Here is a 23,482-nt window from a genome sequence, read left to right as displayed (position 1 = left end):
GATCACAGCTGCGGACAAGAATAGGACATGCTCTATTTTTTTCCAGAGCCGCGGACCGGAAGTTATGGCCCCATTGAAAATGAATGGGTCCGCACCCGTTCCGCATAATTGAGGAACGGATACAGACACTGAATGGACTCTTTCACAGTAAGACGCTGACAGTTGCCTAGGAGACCCAGCCTTTAGGCTGGATCTCCTGGGCTTCCGTAGCTGGCAGGCTCCGATGCCTGTGTCCAATGGAGTCAGAGGGAGCCCCCTCCCTCTGTAAACCCCGCACGTGCCGCGGTCAGAGCTGACCGCGGCATGTGAAAGGGTTAATCCGCCGGCATCACCACATACAGCGATGCCGGCAGATGCAGCAGGGGCCCGGCTATCAGTAACAGCAGGGCCCGTGCTGTGGATCGGGCGGGTGCAGTTCCTGCACACACCCCCGATCACATCAAGTACATGCACGTGGGAATGCGGTAAGGCACCACATTCCCCCACGTACATGTACGTGAAAATGCAGGAAGGGGTTAGTATCTATTTTTATTTTGGGGAAGGGGGTGATTTGAATTTTTCTAATTTTTTTATTTCTTTAGATTTAAAAAAAAAACTATTATTTTTTTTTTTACTTTTTAATACAGTCAGGTCCATAAATATTGGGATATCAACACAGTTCTAAAATTTTTGGCTCTATACACCACCACAATGGATTTGAAATGAAACAAACAAGATGTGCTTTAACTGCAGACTCTCAGCTTTAATTTGAGGGTATTTACATCCAAATCAGGTGAACGGTATAGGAATTACAACAGTTTGCATATGTGCCTCCCACTTGTTAAGGGACCAAAAGTAATGGGACAGTAATTATCATTAATCAAACTTTCACTTTTTAATGGTTGCAAATCCTTTGCAGTCAATTACAGCTTGAAGTCTGGAACGCATATACAGACGTGGCCAAAAGTTTTGAGAATGACACAAATATTAGTTTTCACAAGGTTTCCTGCTAAACTGCTTTTAGATCTTTGTTTCAGTTGTTTCTGTGATGCAGCGAAATATAATTACACGCACTTCATACGTTTCAAAGGCTTTTATCGACAATTACATGACATTTATGCAAAGTGTCAGTATTTGCAGTGTTGGCCCTTCTTTTTCAGGACCTCTGCAGTTCGACTGGGCATTCTCTCAATCAACTTCTGGGCCAATTCCTGACTGATAGCAACCCATTCTTTCATAATCACTTCTTGGAGTTTGTCAGAATTAGTGGATTTTGTTTGTCCACCCGCCTCTTGAGGATTGACCACAAGTTCTCAATGGGATTAAGATCTGGGGAGTTTCCAGGCCATGGACCCAAAATGTCAACGTTTTGGTACCTGAGCCACTTAGTTATCACTTTTGCCTTATGGCACGGTGCTCCATCGTGCTGGAAAATGCATTGTTCTTCACCAAACTGTTGTTGGAAGAAGTTGCTGTTGGAGGGTGTTTTGGTACCATTCTTTATTCATGGCTGTGTTTTTGGGCAAAATTGTGAGCGAGCCCACTCCCTTGATGAGAAGCAACCCCACACATGAATGGTCTCAGGATGCTTTACTGTTGGCATGACACAGGACTGATGGTAGCGCTCACCTTTACTTCTCTGGACAAGCCTTTTTCCAGATGCCCCAAACAATCGGAAAGAGGCTTCATCAGAGAATAGGACTTTGCCCCAGTCCTCAGCAGTCCATTCACCAAACTTTCTGCAGAAGATCAATCTGTCCCTGATGTTTTTTTTGGAGAGAAGTGGCTTCTTTGCTTCCCTTCTTGACACCAGGCCATCTTTCAAAAGTCTTCGCCTCACTGTGCGTGCAGATGCGCTCACACCTGCCTGCTGCCATTCCTGAGCAAGCGCTGCACTGGTGGCACTACGATCCCGCAGCTGAATCCTCTTTAGGAGACGATCCTGGCGCGTGCTGGACTTTCTTGGACGCCCTGAAGCCTTCTTAACAAGAATTGAACCTCTTTCCTTGAAGTTCTTGATGATCCTATAAATTGTTGATTGAGGTGCAATCTTAGTAGCCACAATATCCTTGCCTGTGAAGCCATTTTTATGCAACGCAATGATAGCTGCACACGTTTCTTTGCAGGTCACCATGGTTAACAATGGAAGAACAATGATTTCAAGAATCACCCTCCTTTTAACATGTCAAGTCTGCCATTTTAACCCAATCAGCCTGACATAATGATCTCCAGCCTTGTGCTCGTCAACATTCTCACCTGAGTTAACAAGACGATTACCAGCATGATCTCAGCAGGTCCTTTAATGACAGCAATGAAATGCAGGTGAAAGTTTTTTTTGGGATTAAGTTAATTTTCATGGCAAAGAAGGACTATGCAATTCATCTGATCACTCTTCATAACATTCTGGAGTATATGCAAATTGCTATTATAAAAACTTAAGCAGCAACTTTTCCAATTTCCAATATTTATGTAATTCTCAAAACTTTTGGCCACGACTGTACATCACCAGATGCTGGGTTTCATCCCTGGTGATGCTCTGCCAGGCCTCTACTGCAACTGTCTTCAGTTCCTGCTGTTCTTGGGGCATTTTCTCTTCAGTTTTGTCTTCAGCAAGTGAAATGCATGCTCAATCGGATTCAGGTCAGGTGATTGACATGGCCATTGGATAACATTCCACTTCTTTCCCTTAAAAAACAGTTTGGTTGCTTTTGCAGTATGCTTTGAGTCATTGTCCATATGCACTGTGAAGCGCCGTCCAATGAGTTCTGAAGCATTTGGCTGAAAAGGGGGAGATAATATTGCCCGAAACACTTTAGAATTCATCCTGCTGCTTTTGTCAGCAGTCACAACTCACATCATCAATAAATACAAGAGAACCAGTTCCATTGGCAGCCATACATGCCCACGCCATGACACTACTACCACCAGGCTTCACTGATAAGATAAGATGCCTTTATTGTCACTGTACAATACAAGGAACAAGAACTGACATTTAAACTAAAGCATTACACTAGAAAAAAAAAAAAAACTAACATTGCACTAGAAAGCATTACTATTCACAGTATATTATATATATTATTATTTTTTTTATATATATATATATATATATATATATATATATATATATATATATATATATATATAGCAAGAGCACAGTAGGAAGTGCTTATGAGTATATATACATACTGATTCAGACACCACTGCAGACAAGAGATCATCATGGGTTCATGAATGCAGCAGTCACTTTCAGTCTGTGGTAGTTTTTATCCTAGGAAGGGGCAATAGTCTCTGAGCATTTAAGAGACTGATTGCTTTGTGGTAAAAGCTGTTCTTCAGCCTAGTGGTGCGGGCGTGTAGGGCTCTAAGACGCCTACCAGAGGGTAGGGGAATGAAAAGGCTGTGGCCGGGGTGAGTTGGATCCCCGCAGATAATTTTTGCCCTGTTGCTGCAGCGAGCAGTGAAGATTCTGATGATGCGCTTGAGGGTTTTCTTGTCCGGAGTACCACACTGTAATGCAGTATGTGATAACAGATTCTATGGTGCACCTGTAAAAATTGACTAGCAGCTGTTTTGGGAGTTGTGCTTTCTTCAGACTCCTCAGGCCTTTTTGGTAATTTCTGATGTGTTTTTTATCCATGACAGGTCCTGACTAATATGAACTCCCAAGAATCTGACACTTTGAACTATCTCCACGTTTCCACCATTAATGCTAATGGGATGGTGTCCATTTCGTTTCTTCTTCCTAAAATCCAGAATTAGCTCATTTGTTTTCTTGGTATTGAGTATGAGGTTGTTGTTGATGAGGTGTTATGCTTAGGATTATAAGCAGTTCCTTTCCTTCTCCATACTCTTCTCTTCCCATCACTCTGGTACAAGTTGATCTTGGTCTCATCTGTCTATAGGATGTTGTTCCAGAACTTTGAAGGCTTTTTTAGATGTCGTTTGGCAAACTCTAATCTGACCTTCCTGTTTTTCGAGGCTCACCAATGGTTTACATCTTGTGGTGAACCCTCTGTATTCACTCTGGTGAAGTCTTCTCTTGATTGTTGACTTTGACACACATACACCTACCTCCTGGAGAGTGTTCTTGATCTGGCCAACTGTTGTGAAGGGTGTTTTCTTCACCAGGGAAAGAATTCTTCGGTCATCCCCCACAGTTGTTTTCCGGGGTCTTCCGGGTCTTTTGGTGTTGCTAAGCTCACCGATGCATTCCTTCTTTTTAAGGATGTTCCAAACAGTTGTTTTGGCCACGCTAATGTTTTTGCTATCTCTCTGATGGCTTTGTTTTTTTTTTCAGCCTAATGATGGCTTGCTTCACTGATATGATATGAAATGAACTCTGGACCTTTTATCTGCTTGTTGTAATTGGGATAATGAGGGAATAACACACACCTGCCCATGGAACAGCTGAGAAGCCAATTATCCCATTACTTTTGGTCCCTTAACAAGTGGGAGGCACATATGCAAACTGTGGTATTTCCTACACCAGGGGTAGGTATTTACATCCAAATCAGGTGAACGGTGTAGGACAGGGGTAGGCAACCTCCGGCTCCCAGCTGTTGTGAAACTACAATTCCCAGCATGCTCCATTCATTTCTATGAGAGTTCTTAGAAGAGCATAGCAAGTATGCATACTGGGAGTTGTAGTTTCACAACAGATGGGAGCCGGAGGTTGCCTACCCCTGTCCTACACCGTTCACCTGATTTGGATGTAAATACCCTCAAATTAAAGCGGACAATCTGCAGTTAAAGCACATCTTGTACGTTTTATTTCAAATCCATTGTGGTGGTGTATAGAGCCAAAAATGTTAGAATTGTGTCGATGTCCCAATATTTATGGACCTGGCTGTAGTTCCCCTAAGGAACTGGAATGAGCAATCATCAAATAGCTTCTCTCATAGACACCAATGCATTAGCAATAAGGTCTATGAGACTTACACTATATTTCTGCCATAGGCAGGATCTCCATAGGAACCTATTTGCAGCAGCCTTGGATCGTTCAGGAGTACTGTAATGGTAAAGGCATCTCTCACCTCTTCCTCTGCTAGACGAGCAAGGATACCGCACCTGGTTGCAGTTGAACAAATATTGGAAGAGAAAACATCCAGCTCCAATTCTAAGCAGGAAACACTTTTTATTGATGCGGTTAAAAAGCTTCATACAGGATAGTTTCGTCAACGCGTTTCAGACCATATGACAATTTTGGTCCTTCCTCATGAAGTACTTCAGGAGTACCGAGGCTGCCGCACACAACATCTTTCTCCTCCAATCTTCACTAGGGAAGCCAGTACACACCTACACACCTTCTCAAGGGAAGGTGAAGAAAACACCAAAGTCTAACATTAAGCCTTCAACGGCACACCCTCCCTCACCTGAGATTGAGTCTGAAACTCTTGTTCCTTACCTCCCGCCCTCCCCCTCTTCCTCGAGTCCCTTTATGGCTGTGTCTGATCCCAGCACCACAGACACATTCAACAAATTTCAGGCCACAGTGGTAGCATAGGAGATCTCTGGAAAAACGCTTTTACTTACCCAGGCCATTCTTAGAATGTTTTTTCGTCACATATTGTACTTCATGACACTGCTAAAATTGGGTCAAAAAAGTTAATTATTTTGCATAAAAAAATACCAAGTTTACCAAAAATTTTGAAAAATTAGCAAAAGTTTCAGTTTCTTTACTTCTGTAATACATAGTAATACCCCCAAAAATTGGGATGACTTTACATTCCCCATATGTCCACTTCATGTTTGTATCATTTTGGGAATTATATTTTATTTTTTTGGGATTACATAGCTTAGAAGTTTAGAAGCAAATTTTGAAATTTTTCAGAAATTTTCCAAATCCCACTTTTTATGGACCAGTTCAGGTCTGAAGTCACTTTGTGAGGCTTACGTAAAAGAAACCATCCAAAATTAACCACATTTTAGAAACTACACCCCTCAAGGTATTCAAAACAGATTTTACAAACTTTGCTAACCCTTTAGGTCTTCCACAAGACTTCATGGCAAATGGACATAAAACTTACGAATTTTTCATTTATTTTTTTGGGGAAATTTTCCAATATAAATCAATTTTTTACAGGAACAAAGCAAGGGTTAACTGCCAAACAAAACTCAATATGGGTTGTCCTGATTCTGTAGTTTGCAGAAAAACCCCATATGTGGTAGTAAACTACTGTTTGGCCAAACGGGAGGATATAGAAGGAGGGGAACGCCATATGGTTTTTGCAAGGCAGATTTTGCAGGACTGGTTTTGTTTATACCATGTCCCATTTCAAGCCCCCCGTTGCACCCCTAGAATAGAAATTTTAAAAAAGTGACTCCATCTAAGAAAGTACACCCATCAAGGTATTCAAAACTGGGTTTACAAACTTTGTTAACCCTTTAGGTGTTCCACAACAGTTAATGGCAGATAGAGAAACAATTTTGGAATTTCAATTGTTTGGAATATTTTTCAATTTTAACCCATTTTTTCCAGTAATAAAGTGAGGGTTAACTGCCAAACAAAACTCAATATGGGTTGCCCTGATTCAGTAGTTTGCAGAAACACCCCATATGTGGTCGTAAACTACTATTTGGCTAAACGGCAGGACATAGAAGAAGGGGAACGCCATATGGTTTTTGGAAGGCAGATTTTGCTGGACTGGTTTATTTACACCATGTACCCTTTCAAGCCCCCTGATGCACCCCTAGAGTAGAAACTCCATAAAAGTGACCCCATCTAGGAAACTACGGGATAAGGTGGTTGTTATTTTGGGACTATTTTAGGGTAAATATGATTTTTGGTTGCTCTATATTACACTTTTTTGAGGCAAGGTAACAAAAAATTTAAATTCTAAAATTGTTTCTACATTCGCTATTTAGTTTTGTGGAACACCTAAAGGGTTAACAAAGTTTGTAAAGTAACTTTTGAATACCTTGAGGCGTGTAGTTTCTTAGATGGAGTCACTTTTTTGGAGTTTCTATTCTAGGCTACATCAGGGGGGGCTTCTAATGGGACATTGTGTAAATAAACCAGTCCATCAGAATCTGCCTTCCAGAAACCATATGGCGTTCCCTTCCTTCTATGCCCTGCCGTGTGGCTATATAGCCATTTACGACCACATATGGGGTGTTTCTGCAAACTACAGAATCAGGGCAATAAATATTTAGTTTGCTTTATTACCGGAAAAAAAAAAAACCTTGCTTTATTACCGGAAAAAAAGGATTCAAATGGAAATTTTGCCAAAAATTGGTTGTTTTGGCACAGTTTTTATTTTATATTTTTAACGCTGTTCATCCGAGGGGTTTGGTCAAATGTTATTGTTATAGGGCAGATTCTTACGGACGCGGCGATACCTAATATGTCTACATTTTAAAATTGATTAAGATTTTACACTATATTATCATTTTAGGAACCCAAAAAAATTATTTTTGTATCTCCAGAGCCTGGGAGCTACAGTTTTTTTTTTGGACGACTATCTAATGTTGGGGCTAATTTTTTGCGGGAGGAGATGGCAGTTTTATTGGCACTAATTGGGGGTGCATATGACATTTTGATCGCTCGCTATTACACTTTTTGTGATGTTAGGTGACAAAAAATGGCTTTTTATTTACACTTTTTTTTTTTTTTTTAACGCTGTTCATCCGGGGGGGTTGGGTTCAATGTTATTTTTATAGAGAAGATTTTTACGGACGCGGCGATGCCCAATATGTATGGCTCTCAGACTTTGGAGTCACTAAGCAGGCATCCTAAAACTGCGTCCGTCCAGATGTTGTAAAACTACAATTCCCACCATGCCCTGCTGATGGCTGTAGGTTGTCTGGGCATGCTGGGAGTTATAGTTTTACAACATCTGGAGGGCCGCAGTTTGAGGATGCCTGCACTAAAACTAATATTTTTTGGGAAAAAATATTTTTTTTTAATGTCTCCAAAGTCTGAGAGTCATAGTTTTTTGTGTTCTCTAGGGGACTGTTGGGGATTATAAAAATGTTGTACTCCATGGAAGTGTGATACTCCCTGAAGCAATCGATAACGCAGAGGTCCGGATGATCGGGGCAAGTGTCACATTGAGTGGTGGTGTCCTTCCGTATCCCCTCTTGTGACACACTCTGCATCTTTTTTTGTTTTGTCCCTTCTTTCCAGTATGGGGGACCACACCTGGAAAGTGTTGGCCAGGGATGATACGGGCGCCTCCAGTTCCTGAGGTACTCTGGCCTGCTCTTTCCCGGTCTGAAAAAAAAAATCAGGTCCTTGAGGACTGCCTCATAGAATTGGAGGAATGTCCCTGTGCAGCCAGCGCTTCGGGATAGTATAAAAGCGTTGTACAAGGCAACCTGTACCAAGTAAACCGTAACCTTTTTGTACCATGCCCGGGTTTTGCGCATGGCATTATATGGCTTGAGGACTTGATCAGAGAGATCAACTCCTCCCATATATCGATTGTAGTCGACGATACAATCGGGGTTGAGGACAGTTGCCGCGGTACATCACACAGAGACGGGGGTGGTGCGGTTACCATGAATTGTGGACAGTACAAGGACATCCCTCTTGTCCCTATATCTGACCAGCAACAGGTTTCCACTGGTAAGGGCACGGGTCTCACCGCTGGGGATAGGTACCTGGAGGGGGTAGGCAGGGAGGCTGCTCTGATTTTTCCGCACGGTCCCACAAGCGAACGTGGATCTGGCGGCAAGGGACCTGAACAAGGGAATGCTAGTATAAAAGTTATCCACGTACAAGTGGTAACCCTTATCTAGCAGTGGGTACATAAGGTCCCACACGAGTTTCCCGCTAACACCCAGAGTGGGGAGACATTGAATACGGGAATCTCGCCCCTCGTACACACAAAATTTTCAAGTGTACCCTGAGGTACTCTCACAAATTTTGTACAGCTTCATGCCATACCTCGCCCGCTTAGTGGGAATGTATTGGCGGAAACTGAGTCTCCCCTTGAATGCAACGAGAGACTCATCAACCGCGACCTCCCTTCCAGGTACGTAGGGGGGTTTAGGAAAAAAGAAAAAAAAAAACAAAACACTAACTTTTCCCTTCTATCCCTGCCTGACGGTGCCTCTCCCTCACTGACCCTAACCTACCTGGAGGGTGATGGGTGCCGATGGGGGGAATCGCAGGAGCCTGGTGAGGACGGTGCAGGTGCTGAAACAGGAAGAGGGGGGGGAGAGAGGAGCGCCGGAAGTTTGAATCTCGCGCCTCTCTCCCTGCACCAATCAGCACCACGGCCAGCACCGCCTCTCCCAAATGTTCGGACTGTGATTGGTGGTGTGTAATCACACCACCGATCAGTCTTTTTCCGGTTCATTGGGTCACCGGAGACCCGAATGAACCGGAAACGCAGCAAACCGCAGGTCTGAATTGACCTGCGATCGCCGATATGGGGGGGGGGTCACATGACCCCCCCCCCCCAGCGTTGTGACAGGATGTCCGCTGAATGATTTCAGCGGGCATCTTGTTCCGATTAACCCCCGCCACAATTGCGTTTTAAACCCATGACGTACCGGTACGTCATGTGTCCTTAAGGACTCGGGAAACATGCTGTACCGGTACGTCATGTGTCCTTAAGGGGTTAATAATCCTCTGTCCTCCATCACATCCAAAACTCAGTGGATTACCGAGGCAGAAAAGAGAATCAACGTGTGTGAAGTCACCCTGTTCGCACTACAGAACATGAGCAGCAAGAGACAAAACTCGGGTATTCTTAGACCGCCTTGAGGACTTCAGGAGGGAAAGCAGAAATCGACAATATAACCTACATTTCACTAGAATTCCAGAATCTTTTAAAGGGCAAGGAACTATTCCAGTTCCTTTCTCAAAATCTTCTGCAAGGTCTGGAATTACTGACCTCTCATCCGAGGACTCTGAGTGAAAGCGCTCATCCCTGGGCAAAGATCACCCCAACACCCACAATAACCCCTGCTCTACTATTGCCAACTTTTTCCACCTCTTAACCAAAGAAAATATTCTCAGTAGTTACAGAAAGAAGTAATGCCTGTAGGTCAGGGGTCATAAGATCTGGATCTTCCAAGATTTCTCAACTTTGGTGGCAAAATAGTGCAAGGCTTTCCCAGAAATCTGCAAACATCTCATCAACAACATCAAGTTCCAGCAGCAATACCCGGCAATGCTAAAGGAGATGGTGGAAGATGCCACCCACCTCTTAGAGGAGCCATCAGCGGCTAAGCGCTATTTTTCTAGAGGGTTGACCTTATATTCATTGAATAGTAAAAAGGAAGACAGTCATTTCTCATTTACACAAATTCAAGTCACAAATAATCATCCTACAGGCAAACCACTGGAAAAAAAAAAGTGTTGTTTCGATAAGCTTCTGCAATGTCACAAGATTTATTTCCATCCAGTGTTGCATTAATTTTTCACCAAGATCTTGCATTGATGATGGTAGAGTCTGACCGCTGCGCAAAGCCTTCTCCAGCACATCTCAAAGATTCTCAATGGGATTAAGGTCTGGACTCTGTTGTGGCCAATCCATGTGTGAAAATGATGTCTCATGCTCTTTCACAATTTGAGCCTGATGAATCCTGGCATGGTCATCTTGGAATATGCCCGTGCCATCAGGGAAGAAAAAAATCCATTGATGGACTAACCTGGTCATTCAGTATGTTCAGGTAGTCAGCTGACCTCATTCTTGGAGCACATGATGTTGCTGAACCTAGACCTGACCAACTTCAGCAACCGCATATCATAGCACTGCCCCCACAGGCTTGTACAGTAGGCACTAGGCATGATGGGTGCAGAACTTCATCTGCCTTTCTTCTTACCCTGATGCGCCCATCACTCTGGAACAGGGTAAATCTGGACTCATCAGACCACATAACCTTCTTCCATTGCTCCAGAGGCCAATCTTTATGCTCCCTAGCAAATTGAAGCCTTTTTTTCTGGTTTGCCTCACTGATTAGTGGTTTTCTTACAGCTACACAGGGTAGGGTCCCCACTATCCTTCCAGTTTTTAATAATGCGTTGGACAGTTCTTTACCCAATTTTAGTAATTTCTGCAATCTCCTTATATGTTTTCTCTGCTTGATGCATGCCAATAATTTGACACTTCTCAAAACAGACTAACATTTTTTCCACGACTATGAGATGTGTCTTTCGACATGGTTGTTTAAAGGGACTCTGTCACCACTTTCTAACCCCCCCTTTTAAAAGTATTGTTCTCTCCATGGCGCCCTTGTGATTACAAAGGTGTTGTTATAACATAAATTCGCCGTCTCGTTTTGATAAAAATACCTTTTATCTAACCTGTCAATCTTGTGGATAAGGTGCCCAGGGCGTTTCTGAAGGTCTGAAGGTCTGAAGGTCTGAAGCTGCCGCCCGCCGCCGTTGGTGCCCAGCTCCTCCCCTGATCCTTTCAGCGCCGCTTGAATGTAAAGAAATCCGCCTCCGGCTCTCGCTCAGTGCCCCCTCCTCCTTTTCAAAGATCCCGCGCGTGCGCACAGGCCTGTGCCTGATGCGCCCGTGCGGACATTTAGAATCAGCCTCATTAAGCGAAGTGCGCGCAACCTCCTCATAAGACGAGCACTGCAGCCAGCCACTCAGAGCCTGCCAAGCGCTGTATGGAGCCGCAGGCTCTGAGTGGCTGGCTGCAGTGCTCGTCTTATGAGGAGGTTGAGCGAAGTGCAGGCATGCGCACTTCGCTCAATGAGGCTGATTCTAAATGTCGGCACGGGCGCATCAGGCACAGGCCTGTGCGCACGCGCGGGATCTTTGAAAAGGAGGAGGGGGCACTGAGCGAGAGCCGGAGGCGGATTTCTTTACATTCAGGCGGCGCTGAAAGGATCAGGGGAGGAGCTGGGCACCAACGGCGGCGGCCGCGGACGGCAGCTTCAGACCTTCAGAAACGCCCTGGGCACCTTATCCACAAGATTGACAGGTTAGATAAAAGGTATTTTTATCAAAACGAGACGGCGAATTTATGTTATAACAACACCTTTGTAATCACAAGGGCGCCATGGAGAGAACAATACTTTTAAAAGGGGGGGTTAGAAAGTGGTGACAGAGTCCCTTTAAGAAATTAGAAGCAACTCATTGCACCAGTTGGGGTTAAATAACTTGTTGCGAGCTGAAAGATAATCGCCCATGTAGTAATTATCCAATAGGAGGCTCATAACTATTTGCTTAGTTAAATCCAGATGGCGCCTTTTTCTTTGGACAGGCAGTGTATAATATATATATATATATATATATATATATATATATATATATATATATATTTAAATAACTTAGGGGTAAGTTATAGAAATTGTGCTTCATTAAACAAAATCCAGAGCACTGTATTTTTGCAGCACAAAATGGCGCCTGCACTATATATATTATATATAGCAGTCTAGAATATAGCAGTCTAATTTTTAAGTTGAGAATTTATATATTTCGTTTTTTTTATTTCTTTATTTGGCATTAATGGCAGGCAGCTAAGCTCATCCAAAGGGGTCCAGAGAGGGGTTCACCCAGCTTTCACTCTTCCTGCCACTGTCCCTGCCTTTGTCCCTTTCTCAGCCTCAGATCCGCCCCCCCCACCTCCATCAGCCTCCCATCAGACCCCCCAGCCTACATCAGCCTCCCATCGGACCCTCCATTAGCCTCAGATGAGCCCCCAGCAACCAAACAGACCCCCCAGCCTACACTTCTTCTGACCCCCAATCAGACCTCAGATCAGACTTAGGCCTCATGCACACGACCGTGCAGTTTTTTGGGTTCGCAAAACGCGGATCCGCAAAAACCGTAAGCCGCCGGTGTGCCTTTCCGCAATTTGCGGAACGGGCGGCCCATTTTTGAAGTGCCTGGTCTTGTCCGCAAAACGGACAAGAATAGGACATGTTCTATTTTTTTGGCGGGGCCAAGGAACGGAGCAACGCATGCGGACAGCACACGGAGTGCTGTCCGCATCTTTTGCGGCCCCATTGAAGTGAATGGGTCCGCATCCGAGCCGCCAAAACGGCGGCTCGGATGCGGACCCAAACAACGGTCGTGTGCATGAGGCCTTATTGTACCTCTCCAGCTCCAGACGGCGCTGCCCTTCCCTGGTCTTCTTCCCGCCACGTGGGACTGTGACTTAACAGCGCACAGTGTCAGGTCATAGTGCGCACCTACTTGCACTATGTCCTGACACTGTTTGTGTCAGGACACAAAGCGGGGCACGGAAGAAGACCAGGGATGGTGAGTACAGCCAGCGCAGCGCCGTTCTCATCTTCCTGTGTGTCCCACATTTGCATATGCTCTGGCAGGGAGTTGGGAGCCACATGAAATGATCATATTCGACCCCTGTTTTAAATGATCCTTCTCAGGTAGGGCTAACCTTCTGAAACTCATTGTTTTACCCTAAACTATTATATCTTTTTCAAACACAAACTTAGAATTGAATGATTCATTTTTACTATGTTTAGAAAAGTCATCTGGAAAGGGTCTCGCCCTAAAATTGCCATTAAAGTTCTTCAACAAACTAGACACAACAGTGGAGTAAACGGAGTAAAGACATTAGCCTTTATAATTTAGCAGCTAATATTAGAATACTCATGGACTGGGTACATGACATTTCTACCTTAACAACCACCCCCCTGGATGTTCAATTCTCTAAACCTTACTCCCTACTGTATAATTTGTCCCCCTCACGGCTGTCTGAGGAGATGCATCTCAACTCTCTCCTATCTAGTGTGATTAAAACATGGGATATTAATGCGTCGTCAAGCTAATTTACAATCTTACACATCTACACTCCTGCCATTTTTAGGCAACCCTCAATTTCAAGAGGCAGAGACCTTCAACCAATGGGTGCGAGACATATACATGATTTGATACAACCTAACTCCACACATTTTTAGATAAATACGGACTCCCCTCACATGCCCTCTTCCCCTACCTACAGGCCTCAAGCTATCTGAGGAAAATCCTCCGCCAGTTACAAACAGGTTCCATTCAAGACCTCCTTGTTCATCTTTTATTAACTACGCAAGATACTTCCCGAGGAATATTTAAATATATAATTTGCTCCAACCCATCTTAAGTTACTCCACTCTACATATGGGCATTTCCACAGGGCCTCCAGATGTCTGTCCTCAGTATCCTACTGGAACATGGCGCTTAAGGTCAAACACAGAGCTTATGTCTCACTGATGCGGGACTCTCACTGGGAACACTCCTACCTCCACATGTCCTATATGCACACAATCAGACACAGGCTTTTTCCACTGCTTCTGGGGATGTCCCTTGATCCAACAATTTTGGAAGAGGGTTTAATCTTTCGCTCTTGCTCATCTGGTTAACTTTATTCCTCTCACACCCTCATGTGCAATTTTGGGCCATTTAGACCACCATGCACGCAAATGGTGAAAAAATTACTCTTCATCATCTCCAAAGTGGCCCGTAAAACCATCTTGGAGGAATGGCTTTCCCTTAATTTATGCCATCTGACTACCTGCTGTCCTCTTGCCCGGTGGTCTTGACAAGGCAGTCCATGCACTCTTTCCACAATAACCCTCTTTTTTCCCCCTTTACTACCCCATGTTGACTCCCCATTTCTTATTCCAATTCATAGCTACTTTCTTTTTCAATAGTATTCAGACTATTTTGACCTTACTACTTGTATGTGAACACTAGCCACAGCAATCATCAGGAGCTAAGGGTTTTTTGGGTGTTTCTCATAGACAAACGACTTCAGACTTTTGTATTTTAACATGAATATCTTTATTTATCCAGCCATAAACGATTCATCAATAATACAGCAATGTTTCGGGCTCAAAGATCTTACAGCCCTTTTTCAAACATGTGTATAAGTGCACTCTCTTGATGATGGCTGCCGTACCTGTATTATTGATATACCATTCATGACTGGATAAATAAAGATATTCATGTTAAACTGCCAAATCTGGCATTCCATCAGAAGTTGTCTGACCTTACTACCTGAATATCTATTTGATAGTCGAGTCTTATTTATATACTTATATATGATAGCTCAGTCATATTTCATTATTATGGTATCAGTTTATGCACTATATGCCAAAATGGCATTGTTCACCTGTGAGCTATCTGTATATGTGATTTACCTCTTACCTCTAACTTTGTTGTCTTGTTTGTTTGGAAATTTAATAAAACACAAATGGGGGAAGGGGAAAAAAATAAATAAAAATAAATAAAAATAAAAAATTCAATTACACAAAATGTCCACTGTCAGTTATCTCTTACCTCTCTGGGGTGGTGGGATCTTTCCGTGTAGATGTGATGTCGGACATGGCAGTCCATGCATTAATACATCCCTGGGGTGAACGGTAATGATCCAGATAATATACCAGCCCAGTACATAGACTGGAACCTGGAATATAGTTATTTACCTCTGCAGCCTCACAGGCTTTGTGGAGCATCTGCAGTAGTGCCCTACAATGACATAAAACTACATGGTTATATAAGGATAGTAGGAAAGGTTCAAGACAATAGCTATCTGTATTATTAACTCACCACATTGTTTGCACAGAAATAGGTTTAAATGCCCTGATGTCCATCCCGCATGTAACACTAAAGCCACTGGAAACACAAAGCAGAAGGTTAAAAATCTAGAGCTAAGAGTTACAGAAATATATCTTCAAATTGTCAGTGCACTCACCCATCTCCATCTAGGAAGACCTGTGTATTGCTCCACACCGGTAGCACTGTGCCAACTGTGCAAGTATTAGACCTAAAAATCAAGAACATGAACAGGACAAGAAAATGGTTAGATTGGAACCCATGCGCCCCAGTATCTCTGCTTTCATTATGATTGCTTTTGAGGAGCATTTATAGCTATTTTTAGGTTAAAAGGGTCAGTATTTATTTCTTAGTTATATAGCACCAACATATTCCACAGTGGAAGTATAAGTATATCTTTGGAGTGTGGGAGGAAACCAGAGTACCTTGGGGAAAACCCATGCAAACACAGGAGAACATACAAGCAGTATTTGTATGGCCGAAAGCCACCAAGTCCCCTTTGGATCCCATTATAGTCAATGGCTATGGCCGGTTCCAGGTAGTCAATCAGGCCCATCAGGAAGGCGACAGTACCCGGCAATGCCGGATCCACCGCAGATGTGAAACTAGCCTCATCTAGATCCTAGTCAGCAAAAGAAAGTTTTTTTTTTTACTATCAAGTACCAACATGAAATTCTCTGTGTAGTTGCAAAAGGGCTGAATATTACAAATACAATGTCAATCAGCTGCTTCTAAGGCTACCAGAATATTGTCATGCATTAAACGAGGCATGGACTCGAGGGGCAGGGATGTAATACTACCACTTTACAAAGCTTTGGTGCGGCCTCATCTGGAATATGCAGTTCAGTTCTGTGCACCAGTTCATAGAAAGGATGCTTTGGAACTGGAAAGAGTACAAAGGACTACAAAGCGACTAAAGTGATAAGGGGCATAGAGGGTCTTAGTTATGAAAAAATATTAAAATAATTAAATGTATTTAGTCTTCAGAAGAGAAATCTAAGGGAGGACATGATTAACCTATACAACTATATAAATGGGCCATATAAAAAAAAAATACTGTGAAAAACTGTTCCATGTAAAATGCCCTGAAAAGACAACAGGGCACTGCCTCCGACTGGAGAAGAAAATGTTCAGTCTTCAGAAGGGTCCAAGCTTCTTTATTGTAAGAACTGAATCTGTAGAATAGATTTCCTCAGGACGTGGTCACAGCAGGAACAGTAGACAGTTTTAAAAAGGGTTTAGATGAATTCTTAAAAGTAAATGACATTAATGCTTATGAAAGAAATCCCTTAGTTGAACTTGATTTACTTATGTCTTTTTTCAACCATATTAACTATATAAAAGTGATCCCTCAACAGTGGCCTCAAGAAACAATATTTTCAACATACAATGGTCTTTTCTGACCCATCGTAAGTTGAAACTAGACTCAACATACAATGCCTCAGACCAGGATCCAACCAATCAAGGCCACTTCTCTGGTAAAAATAGCAGTATTGGTTGCTAGTTAGCAGCTATTCCTGACTGTTATATGAAAGGACTTGCTTTATCTGTCTTAGTTATCTGCCTATTTTCTTAAATATTAATTTTCTGTTATCTTGGATGACATTTTGGGGTTTTGGAACCAATTACTCAACTTACAATGGTTTTAACATACAATGGTCGCCCTGGAACGAATTAATATTGTAACTTGGAGGGACCACTGTACTGTGGGAATGGGCAAATTTTGGCCAACATATGATTTTGCATATTCAGTTGGGAATAAAGATAAATGACATCATAGAAGGTAACATTAGAAAGTCATACCCATCATGAGCAAAGTCTACACCTAGTAGAATTGTCTGTTCTTCTGTAGATCTTCCCATAGAGGAAACCACAACCAGATATCTAGTTAGACAAGACCGGATGGGCTCCAGACGAACAGCCTGTGGTAAAAGATAACCAGTACTTGAGTTGCTAAGGAGGATGGAGTGAAGAAAAATAAGATTTAATTCTACTAGAAGAAAAATGCACCCAATGTTTTGGTGCATTCTCTAAGAATATAGGGGAAGATTTACCATCTCCCTGCACCAGAAGAGTGGTGTTAAAAGTTGCAAACATGTGTCGCTAAGGGCAATTTTAAGCTACCAGGGCCTCTTTTCAGAAAGGGGGCAACTGTATCAAATTTATATTACTTTACGTCAGAGTTGCAGCAGATTTCTGTTTAGGCGCACAGACTGCCGGATAATGCATCTAATTTATGCGCCTCATCAAAAATTAGGTGCATCCTCCGGCAGAGAAGAGGATATTAATACCAGGACAGAATAATAGTCTTAATAAATCTCCCCTATAATGTTTATATAAAGGAGATGATAAAGTTCATTGATATCTGGACTGCAAAACAGGGAATGTTGGCAAAAATGCTCTACTTCTTCTCCACTTCCTCTTGCTTTTGGGGGTTCCTCAGGGTTCGGTCCTAAGTCCTCTACTATTTTCTCTCTATGCAGCGCTTATTGGACAAGCTATCAATAGATTTGTTATTCAATCCACTCTTATTGTTGCCCTGATCCATTTCAGTCTTGACTACTGCATTATTAATTAGTCTCCCCCTCATTAAGCTTTCCCTCTCCAATTTATCCTTAAAAGGGTTGTCTCACTTCAGCAAACAGCAGTTACTACAAGACACTTTCTAATGTATTTTCATTGCCCATACTGTCTCCTCACTGGTGGCCGGTAGCATGGGATTGCTTATATATGGCACTTTTCCCTATAGTGTGCAAGCAAGGCCACCTCTGTTGGATTGAAGAGAGTGCTTGTAACCATGGAAACAAGAAGAGTATAATGTGATTGAAAAATAAATCAAGGATGTATTGTAATGCATTGCAGAGGGGATCAGACCAAAAAAATAAAATAAATAAATAATATATGGCTCTCGGAATATGAAGACACTAAAACATGATTTTGTTTAAAAAATGCTTTTATTGTGTAAAAAACTCAAATATAAAAAAGGAAACATTGCCACGTCTGTAACGACCTGCAGCATAAAAATATCACATGACCTAACACCTCAGATGAACAATGCAAAAAATAAATAAAACACATTTTTTGTCACCTTACATCACAAAAAGTGTAATACCAAGCGATCAAAAAGTTACCCCAAAATAGTTCCAAACAGTGATCTCATCCCGCAAAAAATGAGACCCTACCTAAGACAATCGCCCAAAAAATAAAATAAAAATATGGCACTCAGAATATGGAGACACTAAAACATGATTTTTTTGTTTCAAAAATGCTTTAATTGTGTAAAACTTAAATTAATTTTTTTTAAAAAGTATACATATTACCTAAGACAATCGCCAAAAAAAAAAAAATAAATAAATAAAAAAAAAAAAAACTATGGCTCTCAGAATATGGAGACAATAAAAAATCTTTTTTTTTTTCAAAAATGCTTCATTATGTAAAACTGAAACAAACAACCAAAAAAAGGTGGTATTGTTGCGTCCGTAACAACCTGCTCTATAAAAATAGCACATGATCTAACCTGTCAGATGAACATTGTAAAATACAAAAAATAAAAAACAGTGCCAAAACAGCTATTTTTGTTACCTTGCCTCACAAAAAGTGTAATATAGAGCAACCAAATAATATGTATCCTAAAATAGTACCAACAAAACTGCCACCTTATCCCGTGGTCTCCAAAATTGTGTCACTTTTGTAAAACGTATTTTATTTCAGGTTTCCATCATAACAATAGATACATAAAGTAAGACATATAATAAGTAGGTAAACATGTTGTTCTCCAACAGTAAAATGTTATCAAGTTAACGTTTTCGGCGGGCGGTGATTGGAACAAGGTGCCTGCTCAAATTATTGAGCAGGCACCCTGGGACAATGTGCCCCCCTCCCCCCGTGTCGGCGATCGCCGCAAACCGCAGGTCAATTTAGACCTGCGGTTTGCAGCTTTTACAGGTTGCGGCGGTGCCATCGGGTCCAACACTACCTTCCTGTGAGATCCAGCCCCCTGGATCTCACAGGCCCGGAAGCTGAATGAGTAATACACACTGTATTACTCATTCAGCTAATGCATTCCAATACAAAAGTATTGGAGTGCATTGTAAAGGGGATTAGACGCCCAAAAGTTGAAGTCCCAAAGTGGGACAAAAAATAAAGTGAAAAAAAGTTGAAAAAATAAAGTTTTCCCCCCTAAAAATTTAAAGCTTTAAGTAAAAATAAACATAAATGTCATTTTCCCCAAATAAAGTAAAAAAATAAAAAACATTTTAGGTATCGCCACGTCCGTATCGACCGGCTCTATAAACATATCACATGACCTAACCCCTCAGATGAACACCGTAGAAAAATGTAAAATAAAATAAAAAAAAAATTTTGTCACCTTACATCACAAAAAGTACAACAGCTAGCGATCAAAAAGGCGTATGCCCACCAAAATAGTACCAATCTAACAGTCATCTCATCCCGCAAAAATCATACCCTACCCAAGATATTCGCCCCAAAACTGAAAATACTATGGCTCTCAGACTATGGAAACACTAAAACATGATTTTTTTGGTTTCAAAAATTAAATAAAATAAAAAAAATAAAAATAGTATACATATTAGGTATCGCCGCGTCCGTGACAACCTGGTCTATAAAAATACCACATGATCTAACCTGTCAGATGAATGCTGTAAATAATAAAAAATAAAAACGGTGCCAAAACAGCCATTTCTTGGTACCTTGCCTCACAAAAAGTGTAATATAGAGCAACCAAAAATCATATGTACCATAAACTAGTATCAACAAAACTGCCACCCTATCCCATAGTTTCTAAAATGGGGTCACTTTTTTTGGAGTTTCTACTCTAGGGGTGCATCAGGGGGGGCTTCAAATGGGACATATAGTGTCAAAAAACCAGTCCAGCAAAATCTGCCTTCCAAAAACCGTATGGCATTCCTTTCCTTCTGCGCCCTGCCATGTGACCGTACAGCAGTTTACTACCACATATGGGGTGTTTCTGTAAACTAAAGAATCAGAGCAATAAATATTGAGTTTTGTTTGGCTGTTAACCCTTGCTTTGTAACTGGAAAAAAAAAAAAATTAAAAAGGAAAATCTGCCAAAAAAGTGAAAATTTTTAAATTGTATCTCTTTTTTCCATTAATTCTTGTGGAACACCTAAAGGGTTAACAAAGTTTGTAAAATCAGTTTTGAATACCTTGAGGGGTGTAGTTTCTAGAATGGGGTCATTTTTGGGTGGTTTCTATTATGTAAGCCTCACAAAGTGACTTCAGACCTGAACTGGTACTTAAAAAGTTTGTTTTTGAAAATTTCTGAGACATTTCAAGATTTGCTTCTAAATTCTAAGCCTTGTAACATCCCCCAAAAATAAAATGTCATTCCCAAAAGGATCCTAACATGAAGTAGACATATGGGAAATGTAAAGTAATAACTATTTCTTGTAGGTATTATGTATTATAGAAGTAGAGAAATTGAAACTTGGAAATTTGCAAATTTTAAAATATAATTATAAATAAAAATGAATTTTTTTTACTCCATTTTACCAGTGTCATGGAGTACAATATGTGACAACAAACAACAGTCTCATAATAGCCTGGATAAGTCAAAGCGTTTTAAAGTTATCACCACATAAAGTGACACTGGTCAGATTTGCAAAAAATGGCCTGGTCCTTAAGGTGAAAAGGAGCCCGGTCCCTAAGAGGTTAAAAACTAAAAATGAAAAATATTGACAGAAATTTACCACTATCATGAAGTACAATGTGTCACGAGAAACAATCTCAGAATGGCTTGGATAAGTAAAAGCGTTCCAAAATTATTACCACATAAAGTGACATGTCAAATTTTAAAAAAACGGCCTGGTCCTTAACCCCTTAAGGACTAAGGGCGTACGGTACGTCCTAACTTTAAATCGGGATTCCGGGACCCCGGGGGTTAAAAAAAATCATTCAGCCGGCATCCCGTAACAACGCAGGGGGGGGGGGGGGGGTCATTTGACCCCCCCGTATCGGCGATCGCAGAAAACCGCAGGTCGATTCAGACTTGCGGTTTGCTGCGCTTTCTGCAGTTTCTGATCCCCGCGGTTTCTGATCCACTGCGGGGATCAGAAACTTTAGGGTCCCTAAAATATGGATTTTACACCCCCCCCCCCCGCACCCCTGCATGATTTTTTGCCGGCGGGTGGTGCAGGGGGGAAAGGGGGGGGGGGGGTGTGGGCAGTGGGGGCGGTGCGGCAGGCGGGATCGCGATCCCCCGCCCGCCTCCCCTTGAAAAAAATCGTTGGTGTACAGTGGGTATACCAGGGTGCCAGCACATTGCTGACACCCTGGTATAAACGGCTGACATCGATGATGCGATGTCAGCTGTTTAACCCTTTCCATACCGCGGTCCGTACAGACCGCTGTATGGAAAAAGTTAACAGTAAGAGGGAGCTCCCTCCCTCTCCCATCGGGGGGGCTGCAGTGCCTTTGCAGCCCCCCCCGATGGAGAGGGAGAGAGCCCCCAGACAGCCCCCCGACAGCCCCATCCTTACCCTTCCCCGTCTGCGCAGTTCTGACTAGTACTGAGCAGAAGGGGAAGGTTCCCATGGCAACAGGACGCCGCCTCAGGCATCCTGCTGTCCATGGTGCTGAACAGATCTGTGCTAAAAGGCATAGATCTGTTCAGACAAAGTGTAAAATACAGTAAAGTACAATATATATTGTACTGTACTGTATTATACAGACATCAGACCCATTGGATCTTCAAGAACCAAGTGGGTCTGGGTCCAAAAAAAAGTGAAAAAAAGTGAAAATAAAGTAAAAATCAAAAAACACATTTATCACCGATTAAAAATGAAAAAAATAAAATTCCCTACACATGTTTGGTATTGCCGCGTCCGTAACGACCTGATCTATAAAACGGTCATGTTACTTTACCCGAACGGTGAACGCCATAAAAATAAAAAACTATGATGAAATTGAAATTTTGCCCACCTTACTTCCCAAAAAAGGTAATAAAAGTGATCAAAAAAGTCGTATGTACGCCAAAATTGTAACAATCAAACCGTCATCTCATCCCGCAAAAATCATACCCTACCCAAGATAATCGCCCAAAAACTGAAAAAACTATGGCTCTTAGACTATGGAAACAATAAAACATGATTTTTTTTGTTTCAAAAATGAAATCATTGTGTAAAACTTAAATAAATAAAAAAAAAGTATACATATTAGGTATTGCCACGTCCGTATCGACCGGCTCTATAAAAATATCACATGACCTAACCCCTCAGGTGACCACCGTAAAAAAAAAAAATAAAAAAAAACGGTGTAAAAAAAGCAATTTTTGTCATCTTACGTCACAAAAAGTGTAATAGCAAGCGATCAAAAAGTCATATGCACCCCAAAATAGTGCCAATCAAACCGTCATCTCATCCCGCAAAAAATGAGACCCTACTTAAGATAATCGCCCAAAAACTGAAAAAACTATGGCTCTTAGACTATGGAGACACTAAAACATTTTTTTTGTTTTAAAAATGAAATCATTGTGTAAAACTTACATAAATAAAAAAAATTGTATACATATTCGGTATCGCCGCGTCCGTGACAACCTGCTCTATAAAAATACCACATGATCTAACCTGTCAGATGAATGTTGTAAATAACAAAAAAAAAGTGCCAAAAAATCTATTTCTTGTTACCTTGCCGCACAAAAAAGTGTAATATAGAGCAACCAAAAATCATATGTACCCTAAACTAGTACCAACAAAACTGACCCCCTATCCCGTAGTTTCTAAAATGGGGTCACTTTTTTGGAGTTTCTACTCTAGGGGTGCATCAGGTAGGCTTCAAATGGGAAATGGTGTCAAAAAAAAAAAAAAAAAACAGTCCAGCAAAATCTGCCTTCCAAAAACCGTATGGCATTCCTTTCCTTCTGCACCCTGCCGCGTGCCCGTACAGCGGTTTATGATCACATATGGGGTGTTTCTGTAAACTACTGAATCAGGGCCATAAATAATGTTTTGTTTGGCTGTTAACCCTTGCTTTGTAACTGGAAAAAAAAAAAAT

At 41.8% G+C, this 23,482-nt stretch overlaps 1 protein-coding gene across 2 annotated transcripts in view; it reads right to left on the bottom strand.

Moving 5' to 3' along the window:
- LOC121004318 (protein phosphatase Slingshot homolog) overlaps positions 1-23,482 on the bottom strand; it is a 230,107-nt gene that overhangs the window by 182,429 nt on the left and 24,196 nt on the right. For both annotated transcript variants that reach the window (XM_040436503.1, XM_040436504.1), the window contains exons 4-7: positions 17,252-17,370; positions 15,588-15,659; positions 15,443-15,508; positions 15,173-15,361 (exon numbers count right to left, since the gene is read on the bottom strand). In XM_040436503.1, the coding sequence (XP_040292437.1) occupies positions 15,173-15,361; positions 15,443-15,508; positions 15,588-15,659; positions 17,252-17,370 (446 nt within the window). The remainder of the gene's footprint in view (positions 1-15,172; positions 15,362-15,442; positions 15,509-15,587; positions 15,660-17,251; positions 17,371-23,482) is intronic.

This window comes from Bufo bufo, chromosome 6 (genome assembly GCF_905171765.1).
Source record: "Bufo bufo chromosome 6, aBufBuf1.1, whole genome shotgun sequence".
In the NCBI taxonomy this organism is placed as follows: domain Eukaryota; kingdom Metazoa; phylum Chordata; class Amphibia; order Anura; family Bufonidae; genus Bufo; species Bufo bufo.
This window is presented reverse-complemented; position numbering and strand designations above follow the sequence as displayed.